The 26,125-nt window shown below is 43.4% G+C and overlaps 1 protein-coding gene across 3 annotated transcripts in view; it reads right to left on the bottom strand.

Annotated features, from left to right (window-relative positions):
* The window catches only part of LOC138261913 (ATP-binding cassette sub-family B member 5-like), a 987,125-nt gene that overhangs the window by 138,681 nt on the left and 822,319 nt on the right, over nt 1–26,125 (bottom strand). For all 3 annotated transcript variants that reach the window (XM_069211477.1, XM_069211478.1, XM_069211476.1), the window contains one exon: nt 15,113–15,253. In XM_069211477.1, coding sequence (XP_069067578.1) covers nt 15,113–15,253 — 141 coding nt within the window. The remainder of the gene's footprint in view (nt 1–15,112; nt 15,254–26,125) is intronic.

Here is a 26,125-nt window from a genome sequence, read left to right as displayed (position 1 = left end):
GCCATCAAGTTTTTCGATTACTCGTTTCTGAGTCGTGGATGAGAGACTTCAACCAAGGGAAACCTTCAGTATTCATCTACAGTCACCATTAAATGATGCCCATTAGCAATTGGCCCAAAAGAAATCTATGGCTATTCTCTCCCAAGCATGGTTAGGGAGTTCTGACATGTTCAGAGTATGTTGAGTAACTTTGGTTGATAGACACTTGCATATGTGACAACCATTTAGTTCCTTTTCAACTTGTTTGTCTATGTATGGGAACCAAACTCTGTCTCGGAGAGCTCTCTTTGTGGGAACAATACCTTGCTGTCCTTTGTGAGATACTTCAATTACTTTTTGTCCAGACTCTCTGGAATCAGGATCCTTTATCCTGGTTATGTAACTCCTTCCTGAGTTATGAACAGTTCATCTTTGGCATTTTTGATATTCACCATTATTACTATGAGGACAACTGTGTTTGTTCCATGGCTGATGTGTAATATATCCTTTAACTTCAGCAGGTCACTATCATGACTCGTGGCAGTGACAATCTGGGACAATGATACAGCAGCTGGTGTACTCGACTTGAAAATGAAATTGATGTAGGCCTCAACAGTCCTGAATGGAGGACTGTGTTCTTGTATGGGCACTCTTGAAAAGTAGTCAGCAGGACTCGGATCCTTTCCTAGATGGTGCACAATTGTATAATCATACTCTTGTAATCTCAATTCCCATTGTTCAGATTGAGGAGGCATTTTGGGTTTTGGATTGCCCAAGATGGTCAGCAAAGCTTGATGATCAGTCACTAGAATAAACGTCTTTCCATACAGAACACACTGAAATGTTCATAAGCCCATATCACAGCCAAACTTTCTTTCTCATGCTGTCAGCATGTTCTGTTTGAGACACAACGTCCACTATGCTGTGCAAGTATAGTGCCTAATCCGATCAGGCTAGCGTCAACCATAATCTCTGTATGAAGCTTTAGATTAAAGTACACCATTTCTGTGGCATTTTCAATGGCATGTTTGATTCTCTGGCCACTTTTCGCACATCTTTTTTTACCTTTGAAATGAAAAGCTTTTCTTCCTCAACTCTTGTAAAGGAGCACTAACAGTGACAAGTCTTGTATGTACCTTAAACTGTAACTGGCCTTTCTGAGAAAAAAAAGTACCATTTAAAAATCTTATGGGGGTTCAGCGTTTGTAAAAGCTTGCACCTTTGCAGGATCAGGAGTCACGCCCCCATTAGAAAATATATTGCCAATGAATTTCAATTTTGTCTTATTGAACTCACATTTGTCGGCTTTCAAAGTCAAACTGGCATCACTGAGTAAATGACATACTTGTGTGAGAGTGTTATCATGCTCCTTCTGTCATTGATATAACTGAATGGATTCACAACAGGTTGTAAGACCCGCTGAATGACATCTTGGAAAAGTTCTGCAGTCGATGACATACCAAAATTAAGTCTCTTATATCTAAACAAATCAACATGTGTAGAAAAGTTTGTAATATACCTGCAATTTTCTTCAAGTTCAAACTGATGATAACCTTTGTTCAAATCAAGTTGAGAGAAGACCTTGGCATCATTCAATTGTGTTATCATGTTGGCAATGTGCGGACCTGGATGTTGTTCTTGTACAATTGCTTTGTTTGCCTGGTGCATGTCAATGCATATACGCATAGCTCCTTCACGGTCCTTTTTGGGCACTACTACTAAGCGAGAAACCCATGGTGCTGGACCAGTGAAACATTCAATATCATGTTTAAGGAACAATTAAAGTTATTTTTCAACAGCTTAGTGTAAATGAAAAGCCCCTCATCTATGTCTCTGAGCAATAGGACGGACATCCTAATTAATATGCAGCTTCACTTTCATAGTCTTTAACTTTCCTAAACCATGAAATAATGAATTGACTTACTATTTAGTGATGAGCATTCATGTTGTAATTCACAGAAATCAGTCCCAAGACAGCAGCTGTTTGGAAAATGAGCAAGAAGGTACTTGTTGTTGTACCTTGAAGCACATGGATCGGTGCTTGTATTTTTGTTTTCTTATGTTTCACTGTCACTAAAAATTAACCTTTACTCTTCATGGGTGTCAATGCAGCACAAGTAAACACTTTGATCTTTGACTGCATATGCTGCAGTAATGTGATAATTCACTGTACTTCTCTCAGGTATTATATTTATCGATGCACTGCTGTCAATAATGAAAGGTTCTGAACAGACATATATTTTTAATGTAATCTCTGGACAGTGTTTGTATGATTTTGTTGCTTTGACATTTCGACTTTTCTTTGACTGACTTTTTTTTTTCCCCAACACTTGACCAGTCCGACGTGCACGTTTTTCTGAGGTAAACATTGAAACGGCACAATCACTTTCTTGACTTTCACTTATTATTGAGGCAGAAGAACTGTTTTAGGATGATTTAGATGACGACTGACTACACTTAGTATCTATTTTCCTCAACTGATGTCACTGCTTGTACTTGTGGGTGTGTGCTGAACATTGCTTTTGGAACATTCCGGCAGCCATGTTTTCTTTGCGCTGTGATGCACTTTTTCTTTTCCTTCACGTTACACATCATCACAAAGTGGTTCTCTGTTCCACAACCTTTGCATATTTGTCCAATGGGGGGACACTTTCCTTCATGTGGAAATGAAATTCCACATCTGAAACACAACTTATTTTTATGTGTAGACATCAGATTGTGTCCTTCAGTCTTTTGTTTCAATTACTTTTCACACCCATGACTGACTTGTTCCGGACACCTCCGACTTCCGTGTCAGAAGCTTGCTTCTCAGCAGGTTCCTCAGCTCTGGCAGCCATCAACACTGACTCCAGACTAAGTTTCTCTCTCTTTACCACTACCTATGCATATCTGTCCAATGGTGGGACACTTTCCTTTGTGTGAAAGTCCACATCTGAAACACAACTTCTTTTTACGTATAGACATCATTTTGTGTTCTTCAGTTTTTTGTTTTGATTACTTTTCATAGTCATGACTGAATCGCTCTGGGCACCTCTGGCCTCCATGTCAGCAGCTTGTTTCTCAGCACGTTCCTCAGCTGTGGCAACCATCAATACTCGCTCCAGACTAGAAGTTTCTCTCAGCAGTCATCATCTCAATGAATCGGACAAGCATCCATTAAGAACTCTAAGCCGCATGGCTTTATTGAACTTACAGTGTCTGGTGAGCGTGTTGAGTCTTTCCACAAATTCATTGATTTCTTCACCAATTCTATGACGTTCTTGACTGAAAATGTACTGTTCATAATCCACATTGGGTACTGGATTGAATTTGAGATTCAAAACACTTAATCTGATGGTATGTGACAGTTCTCTGCATTTTCCTTATGACATCTTTTACGCCATCACCAGCAAGATTTTTGACAAATCTGAAAATCTTTCTGTTATCAGTCTCTTCAAGTGCATCAATGAAATGCTCAAATGTCACTATACAGGCAGTCCATCTATTGCCAATATTCTGCTTTTTGGTGGTATCGAAAGGTGGTGGTGGTTTCTGGAAGGCGACAGCATTATAGATCATTGTGGAAATTACTGACGTTGGGTGTAGAGGTCTCTGTGGCCTCCTTAACTGAAAACCAGGATCAGGGCCCTTGCCCTGCGATGGGCCGGCCTCGGGTTCCTCCTTGATAAGCTTCATCAGCAGAATAGCCTTTTGCCAAGTTCCTGGTCACTGTAGATAAGGACCACTCTGTTAGCAGAACCCCAGACATTTTTTCTTGGGGGCACCGTCAACTGCAGTCTGATGACTGTTTATCAGGCTCAGTGAGTCATCTATTTTATTCTTTTTACACTTCAACTTGCATTTTCTTACATCTGGTTGCGGCACTTTTTGGTATCGAATGATTGTCTTCAACAGCGATTTGTAAACTGATACTTTAAACTTTACTGTAGGGCTCACATGTGCCACCCGGCGTAGTAAACAAGAAGGATGAACAAGGCTAAGGGTTCAAGAAGCCTCAGAGCCACCCTCACCTGGATTCTGGCCTCAAATATCAAGTTCATATCCTGGACCTGTTGCTGTGGAGGAAAAAGCCTGACATTCAGGATCGTCTCAATGAATGGAAGCCTGTGGAGAAAATCAGTTGGGACTTTGGCTCATTTATGGTGAAACCGAACCATGTCAAAAGATCCACCTCTGTCTGTAAGTGGTACATGAATGACTATGGTAATCCCTATCCAGGAACCAGTCATCAAAGCATGGAAATACAGGGATTTCCGACTTCCAAAGATGGGCAGTGACCATCGCCATCACTTTTGTGAACAACCACAGGTGATGGGAAGGAGAACAGCAAACTGAAAATGCTCCTGGTCCACCTTGAACTACAGGTAACGTTTGAGGGATTGCAGGATGGGTATATGAAATACTCATCCTCAAGTCTAAGGACACCAACAAGCCTCTCAGGTCCAGAGTAGATGGAACCTGGGCCAATGCAAGCATTTTGAATGTGTCTTTTCTTCAGGAAGGTGTTAAGGGTTTGGAGGTCCAAGAAAAGTCAGAGGGCCCCTGTACTTCTTACGGACAATGAATTAATGGGAATAGCAACCCCCATCTTTCTTGTATGGTGCTACCTATAGAGCCATTAGAGAGCAACCAGCATACCTCCTGCAGCAGAATGACAAATCGTCTGCTGACATCTCTCTGGTGTGGGAGGAAAATTGGGTGGGACGGAGAGAAAAGGTAGGGTGTAGTATTTCTGAAAGATTTGCAAGCCCCATCTCTCAGACATGCCAGATCTCCAACCCTGAAGGAAGTGTCAGATTCTTCCTCCCACCACTAAGAGCAATCTAAAGTTGTTTGTTGCCTGTAGAAGGGAAGAAGAGTTAGATGACTGATGCCCCTGCTGACCTGCACAACGTCTGCCGGTTCCATATCAGCATCTCTGAAAGGACTGGATTACCTTTTCAATCAGTGGCCGGTTACACCATATCTACCTCAAAGCTAGCACCCTGGAATTGTGCCTTAATTTCCTGAACTGGTGCGGATATTGTTCAGCAGGGGTCATCAGCCCCAAAGAAAGTGCCACAGCACTTCTGTCTTTAAATCGTTCTAAAGCAGAATCCACCTTGTCCCAAAAGTGGTGAGTCCATCTAAGGGTATATCTATTAGCAAAGCCTGTACTTCACCAGAGAAGCTAGTGGGCCTCATCCAAACATACCTATGGAGGGCAACGTTGGCACGGGTTGTTCTATCAATGCAGTTTGTGGTATCCAAACCTGGGTAGGTGAAAATACTTTGCTATGTCTTGGCCATTGAGTCTCATCAGAGCCAGAGAGGTCTGAAGGTGCTCTGGGAATGCGTGCAAGATCAAACTGACCCAAATTGTATGACCCCATTCATGAAGCACAGTAACAAACTGGCAGAGTAAAACATATGTTTGAAAAAGGCATTAATCCTTTGGACTCTCTGTTCGGGAGGACTGGTTGGAAATGAGGTAGGGTCCAATATGCTGGTAAGGGCCTGTACAATAAGACTCTCCAGAGTAGGGTCCTTGGTGAGAAAGTCTGGATCACCAGGCATAAGTCTATGTTTTTGACTATCTGCCAGCCAACAGGTGGGCAAGACCAATGTTTTGACTACGTAGCCATCATGGTATCTGTGAAGGCATCATTAAATAAAAGTAAGGGCTCAGGTGCTGCTGGCCCAGGCCATAGAAATTCCATTAAAAAATGTGCTGTAATTTTAAAGGGGGGGAGCTGTAATTGTATTACATTGGCTGTCCTTCGAGCCACTACTGCAAATGACACACTTTCTTCAGTTGGTGGCCCATGTGGACAGTCAAGCTCTGTTTCAGTGAAGGTATTAAGCCTGTTGGTGTTTTGCAAATAAAGTTATAAGAGATGATTGTATTAAGGGAGAAACCAGCCATCCTCTTCACAAAAAGTAGGTGTGAAAACTTTGAAAGGGATTGGAGGCATTCAAATGATAAATGTGAGCCAAAGGCATATAAGGACCTTGTCCATACAGCTTTCCTTTAACTATATCTAGAACTGTATATTATCTGCTAAAATCCTTCTAAAGAACTGTTTGTGGTATATCATTTTCTGGCCAATTGTCAGGTCAGTTCTTCTAGCGTCATCTCCGCTCACCGCCAGATCTTGGAATTTTGTAAAACATTTGTTAAAGAAACTCTAACTGGATTCTAGGACACTTGCTAATTTCTGTCCTAGCCCACTCATTTCCTTAGATAACTAAGATAATGAAGCACAATATTAACTCACAGCTAATAAAGCAGATAGAAAATAACTCCCTACTCAATACCTTTTGTTGGAAATGACCATCTTTTGTGTGGTGTACCCCAAGATTTTTGCCTTGATCATTTTTGCTGGCTGTAAAACGTAGCCCTGCTAACCAGTAGTAAAGTGCCTGTGCTACCCCTTTCAACATGATGAAACTGGCATGCTCCTATTTGGCATACTTAACTCGCCTACGAGTCCCTTGTCTATAGTACTCTAAGTGTACCCCGGTGCCACCTCCTGCAGTGACAATGCAAACATGACTACAGGCGTATCATGTGTAACCTGACTGTGTAGGTTCTAACTGCAAACTGGACCTGTCAAAATAATCCCTTTTGACAGGCGTAAACCCTCCCTTTGAACATTAAAAAGTCACCCCAGTATGGCACATGAAGGTAAGACATGTAGATGTTTAGTTTTAATATGTTTTACATTAAAAGGGTCCAAAAAGCTTTAGCCACTCTAGTGGAGTCGGCTATTCTATAGGAAAGCACTGGAATACAATATTACATTTAATAATGGTATCTCAGGCTAGGAAAGAGTTGCAAAGTTCATGTTTGAACATTCTGAAATATTTATTACAAGCTCAATTCATTGGTGAAGCTGGATTTGTAATAAATATTTTGCAAAGGGTACTTTTAGAAAAGTTACTCTTCCGCTGCCTAAATCTTTTAGAGCCCATTTGCTCAAGGGACTTAAAAAACTTTAAAAAGGCCGACCCTGTCACAGGCAGATGTAACTAACACCTTGGCCTGCCCCTTCCTTCGTCACTCAAGCCAGCCAGGCACCAATCCCAGTGAGAGAGGTGCTGCCACCAGAACTGGATTTGAGTGACCACAGAGGAGGGGTTGCTCATTTCCTTGGCACATCTCAAGGGAACTCCCAGGCTGTCGGTGCTTCATTGCCCATTCCGAGCCGCGGTCGGAAAACCGGGTCTGGCGGTTTCCCGCCGGATTAGCCCCGGCTGGGCGAATCCTCCATGGCGGCGCTGCAAGCAGCGCCGCCATGGGGATTTCAACCCCCTTCACCCCAGCCTGTTTCTGGCGGGAACGGATGTCTTGGGGCCCCTGGGGGCCCCTGCACTGCCCATGCCACTGGCATGGGCAGTGCAGGGCCCCCCTAACAGGGCCCCAGTATGCTTTTCACTGTCTGCTTAGCAGACAGTGAAAAGCGCGACGGGTGCAACTGCACCCGTCGCACACCTGCAACACCGCCGGCTCCATTCGGAGCCGGCTTCAGTGTTGCAGGCCCTTTCCCGCTGGGCCGGCGGGTGCTCCCTTGGCGGGCGCCCGCTGGGCCGGCGGGCGCTCCCTTGGCGGGAAAGTCAGAATGGCCCCGCGGTCTTCTGACTGCGGAGCGGCCAATTGGCGGTTCCCGCTTGGCGGGCGGCAAACGCCGCCCGCCAAACTCGGAATGACCCCCATAGTCTCTACCAGATAAAGTGTTACTGGAGGTAAGTAACTTGTCTATGTGATAGAGACTTTTAGCTGCAGATTCCTTACCTGTGAATAGATACAAAACCAATGCCATCCCCGGAGGTGGGTCTGTGAACCAATTTCAAATGAGACCAAACAAGCAAAGTGTCCATCCCTATGGACCGGACTGTCCAGGCAGTAGTGTTTGGTAAACGTGTGCAGAGACACCCAGGTTGTTACCTGGCAGATGTCCAGGACTGGAACTTCACATGCTAAAGCAGTAGTCGCAGCCTTAGCTCTGTGGAATGAGCCCGCAAGACTTCAAGAGGTTGCTTTTTGGCCAGTGTGTAGCAGATATTAATGCAGAGCAAAATCCAACGAGTACTGGTTCGCTTCTGCACCGCCCAAACTTTCTTTGACACCCACATACCCCACAAAGAGTTGGTTGTCTACCCAGAACTTATGGGTACGATCAAGGTAGAACACCAATATCAAAATTTCAAGGTAAGTGTTATTGAATTTTCAAAGAAACAGCAAATACAGAACTGTCAGATTTGAGACATGAGCCTCGAACGCGTTATGTTATCCTATGGGCAAAACAAACTGCATTGGGTTATTTGCAAATGGCTTTCAGGGGTGTCCTTTAGGGCTTAAGGTACTGGGGGCGGAGGCAAGGTCCCAAGTACCTCAGCAGTTCGGGTTTACCTTTCCTGGGTGCAGAGGTGCTGGTTGCGTTGGTAGCCCCAAGCATCACAGCGGGAAAGTTTGAAGGGACCTGCCAAATACCAGGGTCTGCAAGGGGGTCCTAGGGACAAGTCCTGTGGCTCGAAGGGGCTCCTAAGGCAAGGGATCACAGGCAGAGGTTGTGTACCTGGGGTGGAGGGCTCAAGTGCAGAGGCTGGCTGGTCACTTAGCTTTGGAGCCTCCCACAGTTCTCAGAGAAAAAAACAGCAGCAGAGCCACTCTGGACCTGGAGCCCATCTGTTGTGAAGTTCCTCGATGTGAAGGTAAATCTTGATGGCAGTGCTGTCCGGATGGACACAAACAAGCCTTGGTTAGGGCAAGTGCTCTGATAATCAGGGTTTTGGTGCAGGGGGCTCCTGGAGGGTCTAGCTTCTCAAAGCTTGGCAGAGAGATGAGGTTGACCTCCTAGAGTCTCAGAGACCTCCTGCTGATGTCCTGTTCCCTTGGTGGACCTGACGGGCAAGAACATAGTGTCCCTGTCAGATGCGGTCAGTGCCTACAGATGCAGGGGGATGGCTCCTCCTCACCAAGGGAGAATCCACTTTGTTGATGAAGTGCTGGACATCGTTGGGAGGATGTATAACTTTGGACGAGTCAGGTGGGTGCAACTGTTACGGTTCAGGCATCACAGCAGGGCTTGGCACCAAGAATAGGCAAAATACTCAGTTTTTGCGGTGACTGCTCATCTTGGGTCTGCCTTTGGTTCCCAGTAGCCATATCTGAAGTCTGGTGTCAGGGGGACCCCTAAATACTGAATTTAGGAGCCCTTAGGGGAGTGTAGGGTAGTAGCTAATGGGCTAAATACTCCTGGGGAGACTACACCCGTAAATTACCACTCCTTGGGTAAGTGGGCTTGTTCCTGACCCAGAATTCCTAGTTCCACTCAAAACAAGATCATGGAACCCTTCCTCGAGTGTTCACTTCAGGAAGCCCATTTTAGGGGTGTGGCTAGCCTAGAAGTGAAACACACCTCCTGACCAACTCATTTCCCATCTGCTCTGGTGCCAAATGGGCCTCATGGCAGGGTGTGGCATTCCTGAGGTCTGAGAGAAGACAGGGTTGTATATCAAAGGGAGGCAGACGCTTTGAAGCCTCCAACCAACATATGCTAAATTGCTAGCCATCCTGCTGGGCGAGGTGCTAACCCCTTCCTCTGGAGCAGGCATTGTTTCTGGCCTCTGAGAGCGTGGGCTCTCACCTACAGAGGTCAGAAACTCATTTGTGGTGGCAGGCTGATTGATACCGGTCAGCCAACAAACTAAGAGTCTCGTAGGTTTTCAGGGAGCACCTCTAAGGTGCCCTCTGGGTGCATGTCATAATAAATCCAATACTGGCATTAGTACCAGTATTTTAAGTGCAGTCATGATAATGCTGGGTAACTCATAATAACCCATGCCCAGTACATGTCCTCAACATGTCTGCCTGAACACCTGCAATGCCTAGGAATGGAACCAAGCATCACAGAGTCACATTTGCTCATTGAAATGTTCCCTCACATGTAATATAATGAACCCTGCCTTAGGGCTCTGACGCCTGCTGTAGGGGTGACTTACAAATATTACATGCAGTGGTTATGGGCATTGCACACAGGGTGTGTGCCATGTCATGTTTTCAAAATGGCTTGCACCGTTTCATTCATTCTGCGATGGCAGTCTGCATGCAATTTGTGTGTGGGTTCCTTAGGGTGGCATAATAAATGCTGCAGCTCTTGGGGGCCCTTTTTAGTAACCTTGCACTGAGAACCAGTGGTAACATTTACCAGGGACTTACAAGAGTGCTAAAGTGCTTGCCAATTGGGTTACAGTTGAGCCTTTTAAGGAAAGAGCACTGGCACTGGTGACCTGATTAGCAGGGACCCAGAGCATCTTCAGTTGAAAAGCAGTCAGTACTAGGGCAAAAAGTGGGAGGTGACCATGTGAAAAGTGGCACTTTCCTACACAACCTCCTCCAAACGAAGGGGAACAAGAAAACATATTCTTCCCAAATGAGTCCAGCCTCTTGTATCCCCTCTCCAGGGAAGCGGTAGGGAACGCGAAATGCGAAGTTCAGGCTAGGACAACTAAGCAATCAGAGGAGGGGCATTGCATGAAGAATGTTGGGTACCCAGGTGCAGGACGATGGCGGCAGGCGATCGTCCTATTCACAGAAGCCCCTGTGCTGGGTTTGGACCAGGTACCCAAAAGGGTGTCTGTGAGGGCATCATTCAGTGGGAGCAGGGGTTTCAGCTGTGGGAGCTACCAGTTGCAGCACCTCTCTCAAGAGATTAGTCTTGACTGCCACCGAGGATAGCTGAAAGTCCAGGACCTCAGCCACCCTCCTCACCACCACTGCTTAGGAGGCTCCCTCCTCCGCAGCCACAGTGGGGAGGAATAAAGCATACCATTATCTGGAGATGTTTCCAGTACACTGGTTTCACCCAAATCCTCACACCAGTCCTTTTCCTCTTCATAGGGCTGGTATTCTAAAGGGTCCAGTGACCCCTCCCAGTCTTATCCTATGCCTAGTCCAACAGAATATGTCTCAGGATCCGATCTAGTAGGGAAAGCTCCTGCCAGCATCGCAGTCGGCATTGGCGATGCCCATCTGGCTCCATGTCGGAGTTGGGGATGAGGACAGGGATAGAGGCACCGGGAGCATTGAAATCGGGACTGGGATGGTTGAGTTGGTACAAACAGTGCTAGTCCAGATCCAGGACTGGATCCCTGGGGACCCATCTGCGCCAAAGGCGCTGGCATGGAGACCAATGGGGCTCTCTCGACCCTGCGGTGCCCGAAGGCGCACCAACAGAGTCAGACAGCCCAAAAATAAGGCTAATGTCCTCATAATATTCTTTAAATTGTGCAGGGGTTGCTCCGGCTCTTGGAAAGTCAGGGAGGCGCAGAGTCGGCCCAGGCACAGGTTCAGAACAACAAGGCCTAGAAAGGCGATGCTCCATCACTGCTTCAACTTCTTGCTCTTCTTCTAGTGCTTCGACTTACCTGATGGACAATGACGACTTTGGACTCCGCGACCGGTTCTGGGACCTTCCTCTCGTTCGGGACCTCGTCCTGCGTGGAGTTGCATGCTGGGCCACAATCAGCTTTAGGGACCGCTCCCTCAAGGAATTGGATGCATGGTCTGGCACTTGGAGTACGACTTCGGGTTGTGGTCATGACACGCTTCAAGTACTACAAGCAGACTAGGTGTGGCTCTCTCGACCGACATCAGCTGGTGACAGGCTCTGCAAGGCTTAAAACCCATCATACATGATGAAATCTCTACACCACAGGAGGTAATACCTAAAAACATTTGGACAAAAAGTCGAAAAAGGCTAGTTAAAAACAACTGGGAGGAGCTCTTCTATTGGATCAGCGCTGTCTGGCACAGAAAGAAAAGAACAGACATCAGCATGCCTGGGTGGTGCCTACATAGGAACCGTGATGTCATTTCTGGAGCAGATGACGGATACAGAGCCAATCGATGCCACCTACTGGCATGGAGGGGTACTGCTCACAAAAATTCTTCTGGATCCCATCTAGCACCTGGGAAGAATTCACAGGTAAGTATTCTGCAGCTACAAGTCTCGTTCAGATAGCCAGATTATTCTGTGCCTGGAATGTGGTCTCAACTCCCAGCAGGATCACTTTAAAAGATATCTTTTAGTTTTTGATGACTAGATGAATAATAATTCTTTAAGACTCAATTCATACAAAACCAAGGTTCTGGTGTTTGGTGAACCTTCTTATTGGTGTGCGCTTTGGTGGCTCCAGTCTTTGGGCATCTGCCCTCCTTCTACCTCCAAAGCCTGTAAAGTTGGTGTCATCTTTGATATTATACTTTCTTTTGAGATTGATATTTGTAAACTAACCTCGACTTGTTTCTTCATGATGAAGGTTCTACGTAAAGTCTTATGTTTATCCCTAGGGCCTACAGGCATCTGCTGATCCAGTCCCTTATCGTAGATAAACTGGATTATTATAATGCTTTGTTTGCAGGTCTTCCTTCTTATGTGTTTCACAAATTATAGCACATTCAAAACGCAGAAGCAAGACATGTACTTGACATCCCTAAACATGCTGGAAATCTCATTCGCCTTGAAAGTCTTCATTGGGTTCTGATCCGTAATATCTGTGTCTTCAAAGTGCTCTGTTTTTTGCCACAAGGATATGTATTTGGTTTCTCACTCTCAATACATCTCAGATGTTTTGCAAATATTTGCCAACCAGTTTGCTTTGCTCCTCAGCCTCTTGTTTGTTTTTCATTTCAAGGTTTCTCAGATTGCGACTAGGTGGATGCTCTTTCACAGTTTTAACTGTACAGGCCTAGAATAGCCTCCCTTGTGCTACTGTTTTAATACTTAAGAATGAATACTTCTCAAATTTCATAAACTTTTTAAAACTCGCCTTTTTTCACAGTAGGTACTCTTTTGTTGCATTACAGATTATGGTGCCAGGACAAGTATTTGCATGTTCTGCAAAACCAAAAATCAAATGAAATCACCACCAATCTCCTGGGGTGCACCCTGCTCTGGCACAGGATCAGAATCAAAGTCAAAAAGATAATGGAGCCTCTGTTGATAACTGTGAAGCGGCATAGGCACAGGGTAAGATTCAGGGTGCATGACAATGGATTGCACCTTTGTAATCTCTGAGTGACATTAGTCAAGATTGAACCAACATTGGCTGAGCACAAGCCTACACTGAAAAAGTATCTGACATAGGCATCAGAACAGGATCATCCTCCAGGGTAGGCGACCTCAGAACCAGAGTTTGGGTGGCAGGGACAATGAGGACTGTGGGGCCATAGTTGAAGCCTGCACTGAAGTCGGTATGGGTCTGTTAAGGGGCTCCAAGGGGATATATGAGAGCAGTAGGGACATGCTGGTGGTAACTTGACAGGGGGCCCCTGTGATTCCTAAAGGAGCACCAGAGGAAGCTGGAAACACACTGCAAATATGCAGCATGGCCGCTTGCAAGCCTCGATCTGCTGCCAGGTCGAGAGCGGCATGGGAAATTAACAGTGCATTGGGACCACCTGAGGAATTGGATCTATGGCAGGTGAACAACATTTTGATGCCCTCGTGCATTCTCTTTGGAGTCAGAGTGGCAGGATGTTTGCAATTGGACTTGGACTTAATTTCTAGCGGAAAGCTGAGCTGCCATGGGAGTATCCCCGTGCCTGGGACTGTGACGAGCCCAAGCCTTGGAGCAAGATCTGTGCGAAGGCCATAACCTTTTTCTGGTCAGCGACATTCAACTATGCCTTCCAGCCTCTAATGACTCGGAGTGCAGTAGGATATACTTGTCACATGACTTAAGGTCATGTCCAGAGCCCAGGCTTAACAGTCACAGTTAGGGCCGGTGACCGACAGCTGCATCCTGAAGTGGTGGAATGATTTCAGTCCTGATGTTTTCTTTGGGGACATTATTCCATAGCAGTTTGAACAAAAAGGCTTTGGAATTGTCAAAAAGACTGCCACTGTTGGAAACAGAGCTCTGGATCTGCGTTGGAAGGAACACAAAGAAATGAACTAAGGTGATTGTGCAGAGGTGACCTTTATTTGCGGCTCTGCTATGTCACTTCTGAAGCCCTATGGAGCCACACAACACCAATTAGAGGCACGCAGGAGCACTGCTACAAAATTCTCCAGACCCAGTCTCGAGGACATTCCAAGGTGAGGGATCCACGAATAGAGATATCCATCAGAATACTTGTTCAAATTCTATTTATTTGTCTATGGTTTGTAAACTATTTTAATGTTAGGGCTTTTTAGAATTTAACAATATTTCTGAAAAGAACCAATATGTTTTAAATGGACTCTAATTGTTTTCACAACAATCAATTAAAGGAGGGAACGTCCTTTAGCAACCAAAATGTAGCTTTTCGTTTGCACAGATGTGTAGAAGCTCTTACACAGCAGAAGGAAGCTGTTCTTATTTTTTATTGACTCAAATCTATCTAAGTCACACATTAATAAAAAGAAACCCACCGAATCTGATAAGCTCTGGATCCCTGTAAACTTCAGACAAAGGATTATTTTTATAAGGGAAGAAAATAAGTTAAGGTGAGCTGGTTAGTAGTTAACGATGATTTATGTTTACCAGAGGAATTCTGTTTGTATTATGCACTTTATAAAAGTTTCTTTACACGCTAACACTGGCATGCAGATTGCATACTACACTACATTAAATGTGTGTGGCCTAGGAGTCTATTTTTCCGTATTGCGAAAGTAAGCAGCACTTCTTGCAGCTAAGAATTACCGAGTCTCAATTTTCTCTTCTATTATCATCAAAAGCATTTTCTTAAGAAATCATTTTGGTAGAGATCATGTAGTGTTAGAACGCATTTATATTGATTCAGTCCGTGGACAATTTGTGGGCAGAACACACCATGTCATTCTGGGCCTGGAGACGAGATGTGAATGTCTAGCTGTGCAGACACAACTGTCGAATAAAGGCATTACTTAATTGCTGCCAGTAAATACAATTACAGGGTGGCATGTGGGCTGTTCTGCTGTAGAACCTTCGAGAAACTTATCAATTGAAGTCCAAAAAGTGCGCATGTCTAGATTAGGCAACATAAATAGTGTTTGGCAAAAATCTGGAAGGGTGGATATCCCAGAAATGTAGGGAAAAGAGAATTAAGAAAAACGCGGTATATATATTGTACTATGGAACACTTTTATTGCATGAACACATGTAATTCGGGTATATTAAGACTTACAGGAAAACGTCCTCTGTGCTCATTCTTCCAGATGTGATTAGATAAGCCCCAAATCGATATCCCGCAGCGTACGTGAAGTACAGGAATGACTGACTGAATGCAAAACAACCACCATATGTGTGAGCTTTCTTGTGAGCATTTCTGAAACACATAAAACATAAAATACTGCTTAGCTTTGCCAAAAAATTAATTTCAGTGCAAACACTTGTGAGTATGAGTGCACATAATTTCCTCTCAATAATATCACATGAGGTAATGAAAATATTCATACACAACATTTATAGACTCACGCTACTCCACATGACAAGTGGGGTACTACATCTCAACTACAGACCTTTCCGCTCAGAAGACTAACTATGGCCAAAAACTTAAAGCTCAGGGGTTAAGGGATTATGGAAATTATGTGGAAAGGAGAAAAAATAAACGATGAACAAATACTATCTTTACTGTAGAATAACTTGTGTGATATAGATCGTGTGCAGTATGAAGGCGTGAAGGAGTAAATTGGCTAAAATCTGAGCATTGGTGTTGCTAGCGCAGTTGTTTTAATAAAAATTATTAATGAATGTTTATGTATTTTGAATAATAAATGTATGTAGAAAATATAATAATGTAGAGAAATAATGCACGCATTTGAAAATGTGATCACGAACAATGGCCACCAATGTTAACGAAATGTACTAATCAATGATTTAATATTTTGAAATGTTGAATATATGATAGACTAATGCAGTAATATATCATATTAAGGGTTATGAGTTAAGCTTTAGCTTTATTAATTGTGGGTCCTAATTTAGCGAGTGTCTTGGCCTACTTGCCAGGCCTCATGTAAAAGCTGTATTTCTTAACGTTTAATAAAAGTCTGTCCTAGAGAGTTAAACAGTGATTTTCTATTTTACATTATGTGCTTGTAGCAGAGAGTTGCTTCTCATGAGAACCGACTGCTAGGAGATGATCTTCCTGCTAATGCAACATTTTATGTGTAATGTGTGTGAGACTGACTTTCCCAGGACAAGAACAATGAAGATACTGACTAGAGTACAAGCTGCAACAATATTGTTACCTGACAAGGCGGATGATGAGGATATTGAAAGACAAACCAATCAACGATATGTGAACAGAGTAATATTAGAATTCATAAATTTGGGATTTTAGTTTTATTAGACAAAGTGTGAGCATATTATTAACTGACAATGGGGATTTTGGGGGGGTAGTTTTAACAGTTTTGACAAGAGTACACAGAGAGAAGACGGACATTCTGCCCATGCATTCATTCCAACCATTGCCCATTTTCTTGTTGGCCGAAAGGTCAATATTCCTTGTGCGTCTTGACAAGAGACGTGCTTAACTTTAATGCTTAAAGACTTTGCCTTTCCAGAACTTTGATGCTGAATCCTGATGCCTTGCTGATCGACTGATGTCCTGAGGATGAAGACTGATTCTGCTTTACTGATCCATACTGAGGATAGGTATCACCTAAATTGTGGTTATTATGCATATTTGCTTTTTCTGTCTAGGTACCAACTGTGCTGTTTTGATAGAGCCATAGTTACATGTTTTTCCAAATTTGTGTTACCTAATTGTTTTGCATGAAGCCCAACAGGCTGATGCTAATTTGATGTTAGTTAAGGATTCTCACCAATGAAATTATGATAACAGGGACTAATGTTTGGTGAATTTCTCCGCTCAACCTCATGTACATAATTAAATTGACGCAGCTGACTTTGTTATTGATTTGCACCATAACCTTAGAATGTGTTGTTGTTCAAGCTCAGATTAGATTACGTTTAATCCACCGCTTTGGGCAGCCAGTAATTTTTCTGTATGTGTTTCATCTGATTTTGAGATTAATCTATATGACCTTAGCATTGTTAATTTAGGGAAATAAATATTCTAACTTTTACTGAAAGGTGTGGTTATCCATGACCAAAAGGTCATGGTGCATGACAATTACTGACTCCATTGATTATTGATTGCTAATGATTATTGATTATTCTGTATTGATTATGTACTGGAGCTATGGTAAGAACATCTTAATTGCGAGTCAAAAGGTTCATCGACCTATTCGCGCCCCCTTGTAAGTTTACTTATTAAGGTCAGATGCGCTAACAGTGTGTCCTACAGTGTTGGACTGTTCTGTGGTTGTGAACCATGTTTCACTGCCAGTTGGAGACTCTTTGGGCAGGCAGTGGGTGAGGTGATTTAACTTTTAAGCTAAGAAATGTCTTTGTATGGTCATCATGGAGAAGTCATCTTTCATAAATGGCTATGAGCATGGCTGTTAGCACTTCAACACCAAGTTGTTCATTTCAGAAACAGATAGGTAACTTGCTTTAAAATTCTGAAGAATGAAGAAGAGAGTGTGAGACTTCAAACAACTTACAGTGAACTCCCGCAGCCTCTTTCCCTTAATTATTTCATCATGGAACAGTGTTTGAGGTGCAAAAGTGCATCTGTGTTTGAAGTGCAAGTGTGTCACCGATGTTGTGTAGTATCGTTTGACCCCTCATTTTCAGTCAGTTTCTTGTGCTGGGAATGAGAAATGTATGCAACCACTTTGCATATGTTTGACTGCTTGTGTTGTTGGGTAAACATCTTAGATGTCTACATTTTCATTTAGTTTGTGGATATCTGCTGTGGCCGTGGATTCTACCAATTAGAACTGCTAGGTTATTTTATAGAAAAACGTTAAGACTCAAAATGCAGAGGTTCTTGGGTATTAAACTGAAAAACTGAGAGTTTAATTGTGTGTCAATGTTGTGCTGTGACTGTAATATATTTGTTCTGTTTCTATGAATGTTTTTTTGTACCAACCCATATGTAAAATATGACAGTTTTAACGTTGTTTTATGTCACATGAGGAGCCCTTAGTGAACTTGACAACATGGTAAAGTTTTATCTCACTTAAGTGCAGTAACATATTGAGGCACTGAAAAAATATAATCAATAGTACATAGTTAAGAAGTTGTAAACTCTTTTGGATACCTTACCATAACTGTCAAGTATAGATTCAATGGGTCATAACAATTCTGAGATGTGTGAGCAAATGGCAGACCTATATTACAATCATAAAAAAGTACTCTGCTTGAGAGCTGAAACTACATAAGCAGATCTTTGAGGAATGCTGATATTATGAAAGAATTTGTCCATCATCAATCAAGCCTCAAAGAGGCAAAGTTCTCATCAGAGGAAGTAAAGTGCAGTGCAAAACATGCCTACCCCACCTATCACCCACTCTAAAGAGAAGTGAAAAGCAAGCAATCACTTCTTCAAGGACCTGATCTACAAAATACAACAACACATCTTCAACATAATGTCATTTGATAGCACCACATAAATGCAAATCTGAAGCACACCCAAGCGGTTCACTAGGACATCCTTCTTCACAACTTATAGTATCAATTTCTGAAAGACACTTTTTAAACATATAATACATCCCATCTTCAATTGTGAAGAAGATCAATATTAAGTCAAAGCATCTTCCTAGATGTCCAGGTCCTGCCTCTCTTGAAGAAACTCAACTTGAATACAGATGATCTCTCTAAGTATCTCTGACTACACATGTATGATATCCAGGGAAGATCACAAAAAAAGGGTATACCTGCCAAGTCCAGCTAAAAAATTAATGCCGTCGCCCTCCTGCAAAACTGGCCCCTGGTTCAGACTACAGTGCAGTACAATCACAATCTAACTGGTCAATTATGTCTTCCTTGATGAGTCTGTAGCCTTCAAAGCTATTGCTCATCTTGCTCTAGTCAACAATCTCTCATTTCACTCTGACAACGTTGTTTTGCAGTGGTTCTTCTCTTACTTGAAAAACAGAACAAACTAGGTCTAGGTGGGTTGCCTTACATTCAAATCCATTTCAATCCTCTGAGGTGTTCACAAAAGCTCCATTATATCACCATTATTCGTCAACATCTACATGGAGCCCTGCTCATTAACAAGAAGATTAATATTCATCAATATACAGACAGCACAAACTACACCTGTGAATCCCACCTGCCCTGACATTGATAACTAATGACTGCCAACACAACATCCTATAATATATTTACAAATCCTCCTGTTGGACCTGGCCCTTTTTTCGGGGTCATCCCCAAACTTTTTGCCTCCTTCCTCCTATTTTTCCTGACCTGTTTTGTTGGCTTTTGAACTCTGAACACTTTACCACTACTAACCAGTGATAAAGTGCATATGCTCTCTGTGTAAATTGTACTGTTGATTGGTTTATCCATGATTGGCATATTTGATTTACTAGTAACTCCCCAGTAAAGTGCCCTAGAAGTGTCCAGGGCCTGTAAATCAAATGCTACTAGTGGGCCTGCAGCACTGGTTATGCCACCTACATAATTAGTAATCATGTCTCAGACCTGCCACTGCAGTGTCTGTGTGTGCAGTTTTAGACTGTAAATTGGACTTGGCAAGTGTACCCATTTGCCAGGCCTAACTCTTCTTGCGTATGGTCAAGGGAGGACATACACTAATGTGTTGTATATGTTCTCAAGGTGAAATACTGCCAAATTCATTTTTCACTGTTGCAAGGCCTATCTCTCTCATAGGTTAACCTGGGGGCTGCCTTTAAACATGATTAAAGTGTAGCTTCCCTTTGGCAGCAGATAGACATGTGGAGTTTGGGACCTCTGACCTTAATTTGAAAATACATCTTTCAGTGAAGTTGGTTTTAAGATTGTGTGTTTGAAAATGTCACTTTTAGAAAGTGGGCATTTTCTTGCTTGAACCATTTTTGTGATTCTGCCTGTTTGTGGATTCCCTGCCTGGGTTAGTTTGACAGTTGGGCTGTTTGCACCTCTCTCCAGACAGTGACACAAAGGGGGCTGGGGTGTAGCCTGCATTTTCTGATGAGCCATCTGTGATAGGAGGGAGGGGTGGAGTGGTCACTCACACCTGAAAGGGCTGTGCCTGCACTCACACAATGCAGTCTCCAACCCCCTGGTAGGTGTCTGAGGCCTTGCCTGGGCAAGGCAGGATTTCACAAACAAGTGAGACTTTTCTTTGAAGTAAGGCTACTTCAAAGGCCAAAATGGGTATAAGAACAGCACCCAAACCCACAGACTTTAGACACTTCTTGGGGTAGACACTCTACCTCACAGACACTTCTGGACAAGAAACCTGCTGGTGAAGAATCCCTGAACCAGACCTGCCAAGAGGAACAGCCTGGCTGTCCAAAGGACTTACTAGGACTGCTTTTCTGAGAAAGACTGCTGCCTTGCTGCTCTCTGGCTGTGCTGAGAAGTGCTCTCCAAGGGCTTGGATAAAGCTTGCCTCCTGTTCCCTGAAGTCTCGGGACCAAAAAGACTTCACTCCTGCAAATGGTGAAAATTTGATGCACAGCCCGCTAACAACGACGCACAGCCTGCCCCTCGGTAAGAAATTCACTGCACGCCGAACTGGTACAACGGAGCCCAATTTCACAAGGAGAAGAATGACCTGCGTTGTGACCGGAACTTCGACGCATGGCCCACCGGATCGACGCACAGCCGACCCGGGATGACACAGCCTGACTTCCAGAGAGGAAACGACGCAGCGCTTGCCGCATGCGAGAAACTTCCCCGCAACCCCCACTAGATCGACGCAGCGCTTGTGACTTCGCTCTGTAAGCCTAGGATTCCACGCACTGTCTCCGGGGTGCCAAAAAACCCCGCAACCCGAAGAGGAACCAAGACCAGGCGTCGGAAATCGATGCAAAGTCTTCCCCTGCGTGGAAAATAACTGTGCAAGTCAGTGTGCGAAGGGGCGAAACCGATGCACACCTCCCCGTTTTCCACGCATCGCCTCCTCTGCGGTCTCTTGCGGACATTTTTAAACGCGAACCAGGTACTTTGTGCTTGCAAGAGACCTTTATTGTTTTTAAGAGACATTTATTTGGTTTGAAAGACTTAAGACACTTTATATCACTTTTACAGTGATATCTCAACATCTACTTATTGCATTTTTATCATTTTGACCTGCATCTTATCAGATAAATATTATATATTTTTCTAAAGACTGTGTGTGGTGTATTTTTGTGGTGCTTTATGGTGTTATTGTATGATTTATTGCACAAATACTTTACACATTGCCTTCTAAGTTCAGCCTGACTGCTCAGTTCCAGGCTATCAGAGGGTGGGCACAGGATAATTTGGATTGTGTGTGACTTACCCTGACTAGAGTGAGGGTCCTTGCTTGGATAGGGGATAACCTGACTGCCAACCAAAGACCCAATTTTTAACACCTCCTTAAAACTAATCTCAACAAGACTGATGCTTTTATACTCATTGCTAATAACAGCAAACAGTAGAATAAGAATCTAGACTGTTTTCCACCATGATGTGCTGATTCTGTAAAGTCCCTGCATTTTCACATCAACTTAAACTGCAGAATCAACACCCAAATTGAACATGAACATAAAACAAAGATGGTCTGGCACCAAACTGACCCTGCACTGCTCTTGCAGAAACTGACTTAACAGCTGTAACATATTGGTCTAGCATCATCTTCATGGAAACAAACCCAGGCTGACTGGTATCTGAGACACCCACCTGGTGTCTGAGAGTCTCACCTGGCACTTGAGAGACCGACCTGCTCATTCCTACAGCATCTGACCTCATCGAAGGCCTTCATAAATTTGACAGACTTACTCCAAAACTCCCAACATGCAACTAAACTAGTTAACGTTCAAGTACACATCACATTCCGAGCACCATGTATCACCTACAAGGATAAAAATAAAAGTATTAAGAAGTATCTCATTACCAAGCTCAAGAACATAGATGGAACATGGAAACACCCAGCAGCAGCATCTCCAGAATGGAAAAGAGAAATTGTAAGAAAGATAAGACTAGACAATAAGAATTCTTAGGCTATGCACCTAGAATCTGAAACAGTGGCCCGGTACAAATCCAGCAGCCAACAGCCTTCTATAGTTCTGGACAGACTCAACACAATTTCTTCCTATCCTTTTGGCACCTACATATGGGATACATTTTCATCTGTACAGTGCAGACCTTCATTGCTTTCTAACTAAGTTTGGAAATTCAATACCTGCATCAATTTGGAAATATGCTGCTCAGCAGCATCAAGTAATTTTGAATTAAATGCTGAGGAAAGAATATGTGTCCATTTAATGCTAGGACACAGAAGTGAGAAATTATAATAGGAACTATGACTGAAAGATGATCTATGTTGTGTGAAGATATGGTAGTAGCTAACACAGTGTATAGCTAAGACCTTGCTAAGACAACAGTTGAACATCTGGTAAATGCTCTTTCAGGGGTTGTATATCTTGAGGAGAGCACCAAACAACCAACTTCTTACAAGGTCCTGCATAGATTGATTTGATTGATGGACCAGGATACCACCAACCACTTTGGGAGGAAGATCTAAAACAATCTACTGCCGCCGCCCAATCTCCACGCATGGGGTACATTGTGTAGGATTATGGTGAGAGACTTGGCCCTGCCATTGTGACAGGAGGTCTCTCGAATGAATAGATTAATTGGAGGACATATGGTCATGACCAGAAGTTCCAGGTACCACACTCTCCTCACCTAGTGTGGATGACTAGTGCCTTGTTTCCCTTTATTTTCTTGCGTACTCTGGGCAGGATAGGGAGGAGTGGAAAGGTGTACAGGAGTCCTGATCCCCAATGCTGGTGGAAGGTGTCGCTGAGGGAGGGTCGCCTTGCGAATGCTAGTGTGCAAAAGGTTTGACAATGCACATTTTCTGTCATGGTAAACAGATCTATCCAGGGCTTTTCTCCATTTTGGAAGATGCCCTGTGCCACCTCTGTGTGTAGCTGCCATTTGTGAACAGCAAGACAACGTCAGCAGTGTTTGTCTGCTCTGGTGTTTAAAGATCCTGCCAATCTGGGAGATGATCTCAGTGTTCAGCCACTTGCAGATGCACCCAGCCTCCTGACAACTGACCACAACCCCACTTTGCCCTGTTTGTTGCAATACCATGACAGTCATGTTGTTCATGAGAACCTGCATCCATTCTCCTTGGATCCTTGGGAGGATCGCACACTGGTAAGGCTCAAATGTCACATGGGCTACAGATATATCACTGCAGATCCCTTGGATTTTATAATCATGAAGGTTGTTTCACAGTGCAGGGGATTCAAAAAGGATTTCACAACTGAAAATAGTTCTATAGAGCATTTTAGGCTTTCAAAATTAACACGCCAAGATGGTGATATTCGGCCTTACAAATGCACTCTTGTATTCTTTTGTTTAGATTTGTAAATAGAAAGATATTCATTTTTGTATGAACAGTGCTAATGAGGTCTAGAAGGAAGCAGCCTAGAAACTTTCCAAACTATGTGCTGAAAGGCAGATCAGAATGCAGCCTTCGAGGTTCAGTGGTAACATGAATGGACACTACCCATCTCAACATGTGAATGAATGAATTCCTGATATAAGGTGGTAGAATATATATACACAAACACTTAGACAAATCATGTAAGGTAACCTTAAACTTACCCCAGAGTGGAAAGGATCGGTGCTATGGCTCCTATTAGTTCTAAACAGACTTGAAAGAACGACGGCTAAATGGACCAAGGAATGATATGTCCATGCCAATGGAACAATATCAGTAGGCTTCATAATTTCAAATGGTGTGAGGCCAAGTTCAATGTGTGTTCTGCTATGTGAATTGTACCAGGTGGGTAAGCACCAAAGAATCTACATTCTATGAAAGTGGCACTGATGTCTTCTTTCTGTGATATCTCCATAAAGCACACCACACATTCAGTTACAGGCATGATCATGGAGTCCATAGTGGTGGACACGGGTTGGAAGTGATGTTGAATGTAGGATCCAAAACTGTTGACCTTTCTACTCAATGTCTGCATTGTTTGTAATTATTGGTATAGTACATCCAATCCTGTGCTACACAAGCCCTTGGTCTTATTGTACCTTCTCAGTCTCTGAAGCAGTACTTTGGATTTTACAGTGGGCTGTGCTTGAGGTTGTTTGATTGGTCCTCCTGGTACATGAGATGAGCACCTGTGACATCCAGTTTTACAACATGTTGCAGTTTGGGGAGGGGAGCAGTGGAGACTGGTGTCTGGGCCCTGGAATCAGAAGACTGTTTATCTCCTCCTCCTAATTTCCTGTTTCGTCTGTCTGCATGGATGAATCATTTTTGGTAAAGTGATTTTTTCTTTTTAACAGATGCAGGTGGTACTTTTAAACTTGAAAAACATTTTTAAATGGAAGTGCTCAGTGGACCTGGCTTTCAAAGCAGTGATGCTTTGTGAACGTATGCCCTTATGTCACTGTACAGCCTGCCAGATATCCTGGACAGGTCCTTTCCCTGCCACTGCAGTTGTTGTAGCTTTGGCACTGATAGAATTTTTCAAGCTTTCAAGTTGCTCTTTTCTGGCTAAAGCATAACACATATTTATATAAAGGCCTATCCACCGCCTATCCACCTCGATAGTGTCCTCTGCCACACTGCCCTGTCCTTTCCCAGTCCCAGAGAAACCAACAAAGCTGGATGTCCAAGCAGTGGTCAATTGTCCAGTCAATATAAAATCCGAGGGTTTTTCTAGCACAAATCTGATGAAGCCTCTCCTGTGCCTCCGAGGACAAAAGAAAACTGGTAGAGTAATCAACTGTCCGATGTGAAAGATTGGTATCAATTTTGGCAGGAAGGCAGCCTAGTTCATTACCAACATTTTGTCTGGAAAGAAGGAGATTGCACCTACTGCACCCCGAGTTCGCTCATGCTGAGCACATGAGTAATAGCAATGTAGCTCATCTGGCCAGATCTTGCCTCATTAAACCAAATTCTAGACTAAGATGGGCTGGACATGTATATCAAGGTAGGTTATAGACTTGCCTGAATGTGTTGATCTGGATTTTGTCTATAGTTGGGGCATCCAGGACATGCATGGCCATACTGGCACAGGTGAGAGTAGGCAGTAGTTTTGAGGCAATGACTGCTAGAAGAGGGCGACGTGAAGGCCCATCTAGTTTCCTTGCTAAGGTGGCGTAGCTAAGGACTTCTTTCCAATGCTTTGCTTCTGCTGCATGAAAGACTCTTGGGTATCAAAGTATATATCCAAATATTTGTAGTGCGATTTCAGGTGGGTGTCTTTTAAATATAATTTTGAGGTGCGCCTAGATCGAGTGCCAAATAGCAATGTTTTTGTCTTGTTCAAATTGAACTCCAAGTAATTGGACCTTGTATAACTGGTGAGCGCATTCAGCAGTTTAGCCACCTTAGTTTGGCTAAATAGCACAATGTTGTCAGCACAGGATATGTGGGTGTGATAGAGAGGACCCAGACGAGGTGGGTGAGAATTTTCTGGTTCCTAGGATGGATGTGTGGTCTGCCATAAATTGTCTAATATAGAAAAGTTAAAATGGTCCACACATAACCCTAACTCTGACAACAGCAAGTCCTTCCTGGGTCAATGACAACACAAACAACAATTTGTAAAGGTTGACATGCAGAGGATTAAGATAGTAATTTCCAAAACAAACCACAAACATCTTCCAGTGTCCAGCATAAATGTATTTTAGTGAAGGACGTCTGCCTGCACTGATAACATACACTACCCTGGGCAGCAAATAAAAGGAACTCTGCTATTGCTGCTCCGTCTCCATGCATGAACTTGCACGATTCTCCCCCAGTTGTTTAGACAGGAGGTTCTCCACAAGAGACAGCCAGACAGTTGAGCAATACATAAAACATACAGAGGATACGAGTCTTGGAACTAGAGCTAGAAATTAAACACCTTAAACATCCTGTAAAAGATTTGGAAAATAGAAATAGGAGATATAACTTGCTAATTTATGGTGTTTCAGAGGGTTAAAAAAAGGATAATGTAGTATCATTTTTTAAAAGGTTTTTCTCTGAGTAGTTACATTTTAGGGATCAGCTCTTTAATACCCAAAAGTCTCAGAAAATGGGCAATAAACTTTATGTTTCTACCGGGAATGCTAAGCCAAAATGAGTGATAGTCGTTTTTCTAGAATATGCAGAACTAATGAAAGCTGTTTC

This window comes from Pleurodeles waltl, chromosome 10 (assembly GCF_031143425.1).
Source record: "Pleurodeles waltl isolate 20211129_DDA chromosome 10, aPleWal1.hap1.20221129, whole genome shotgun sequence".
In the NCBI taxonomy this organism is placed as follows: Eukaryota; Metazoa; Chordata; class Amphibia; order Caudata; family Salamandridae; genus Pleurodeles; species Pleurodeles waltl.
Note: the sequence above shows the minus strand (reverse complement) of the source record. Positions and strands in the feature narration are given on the sequence as shown.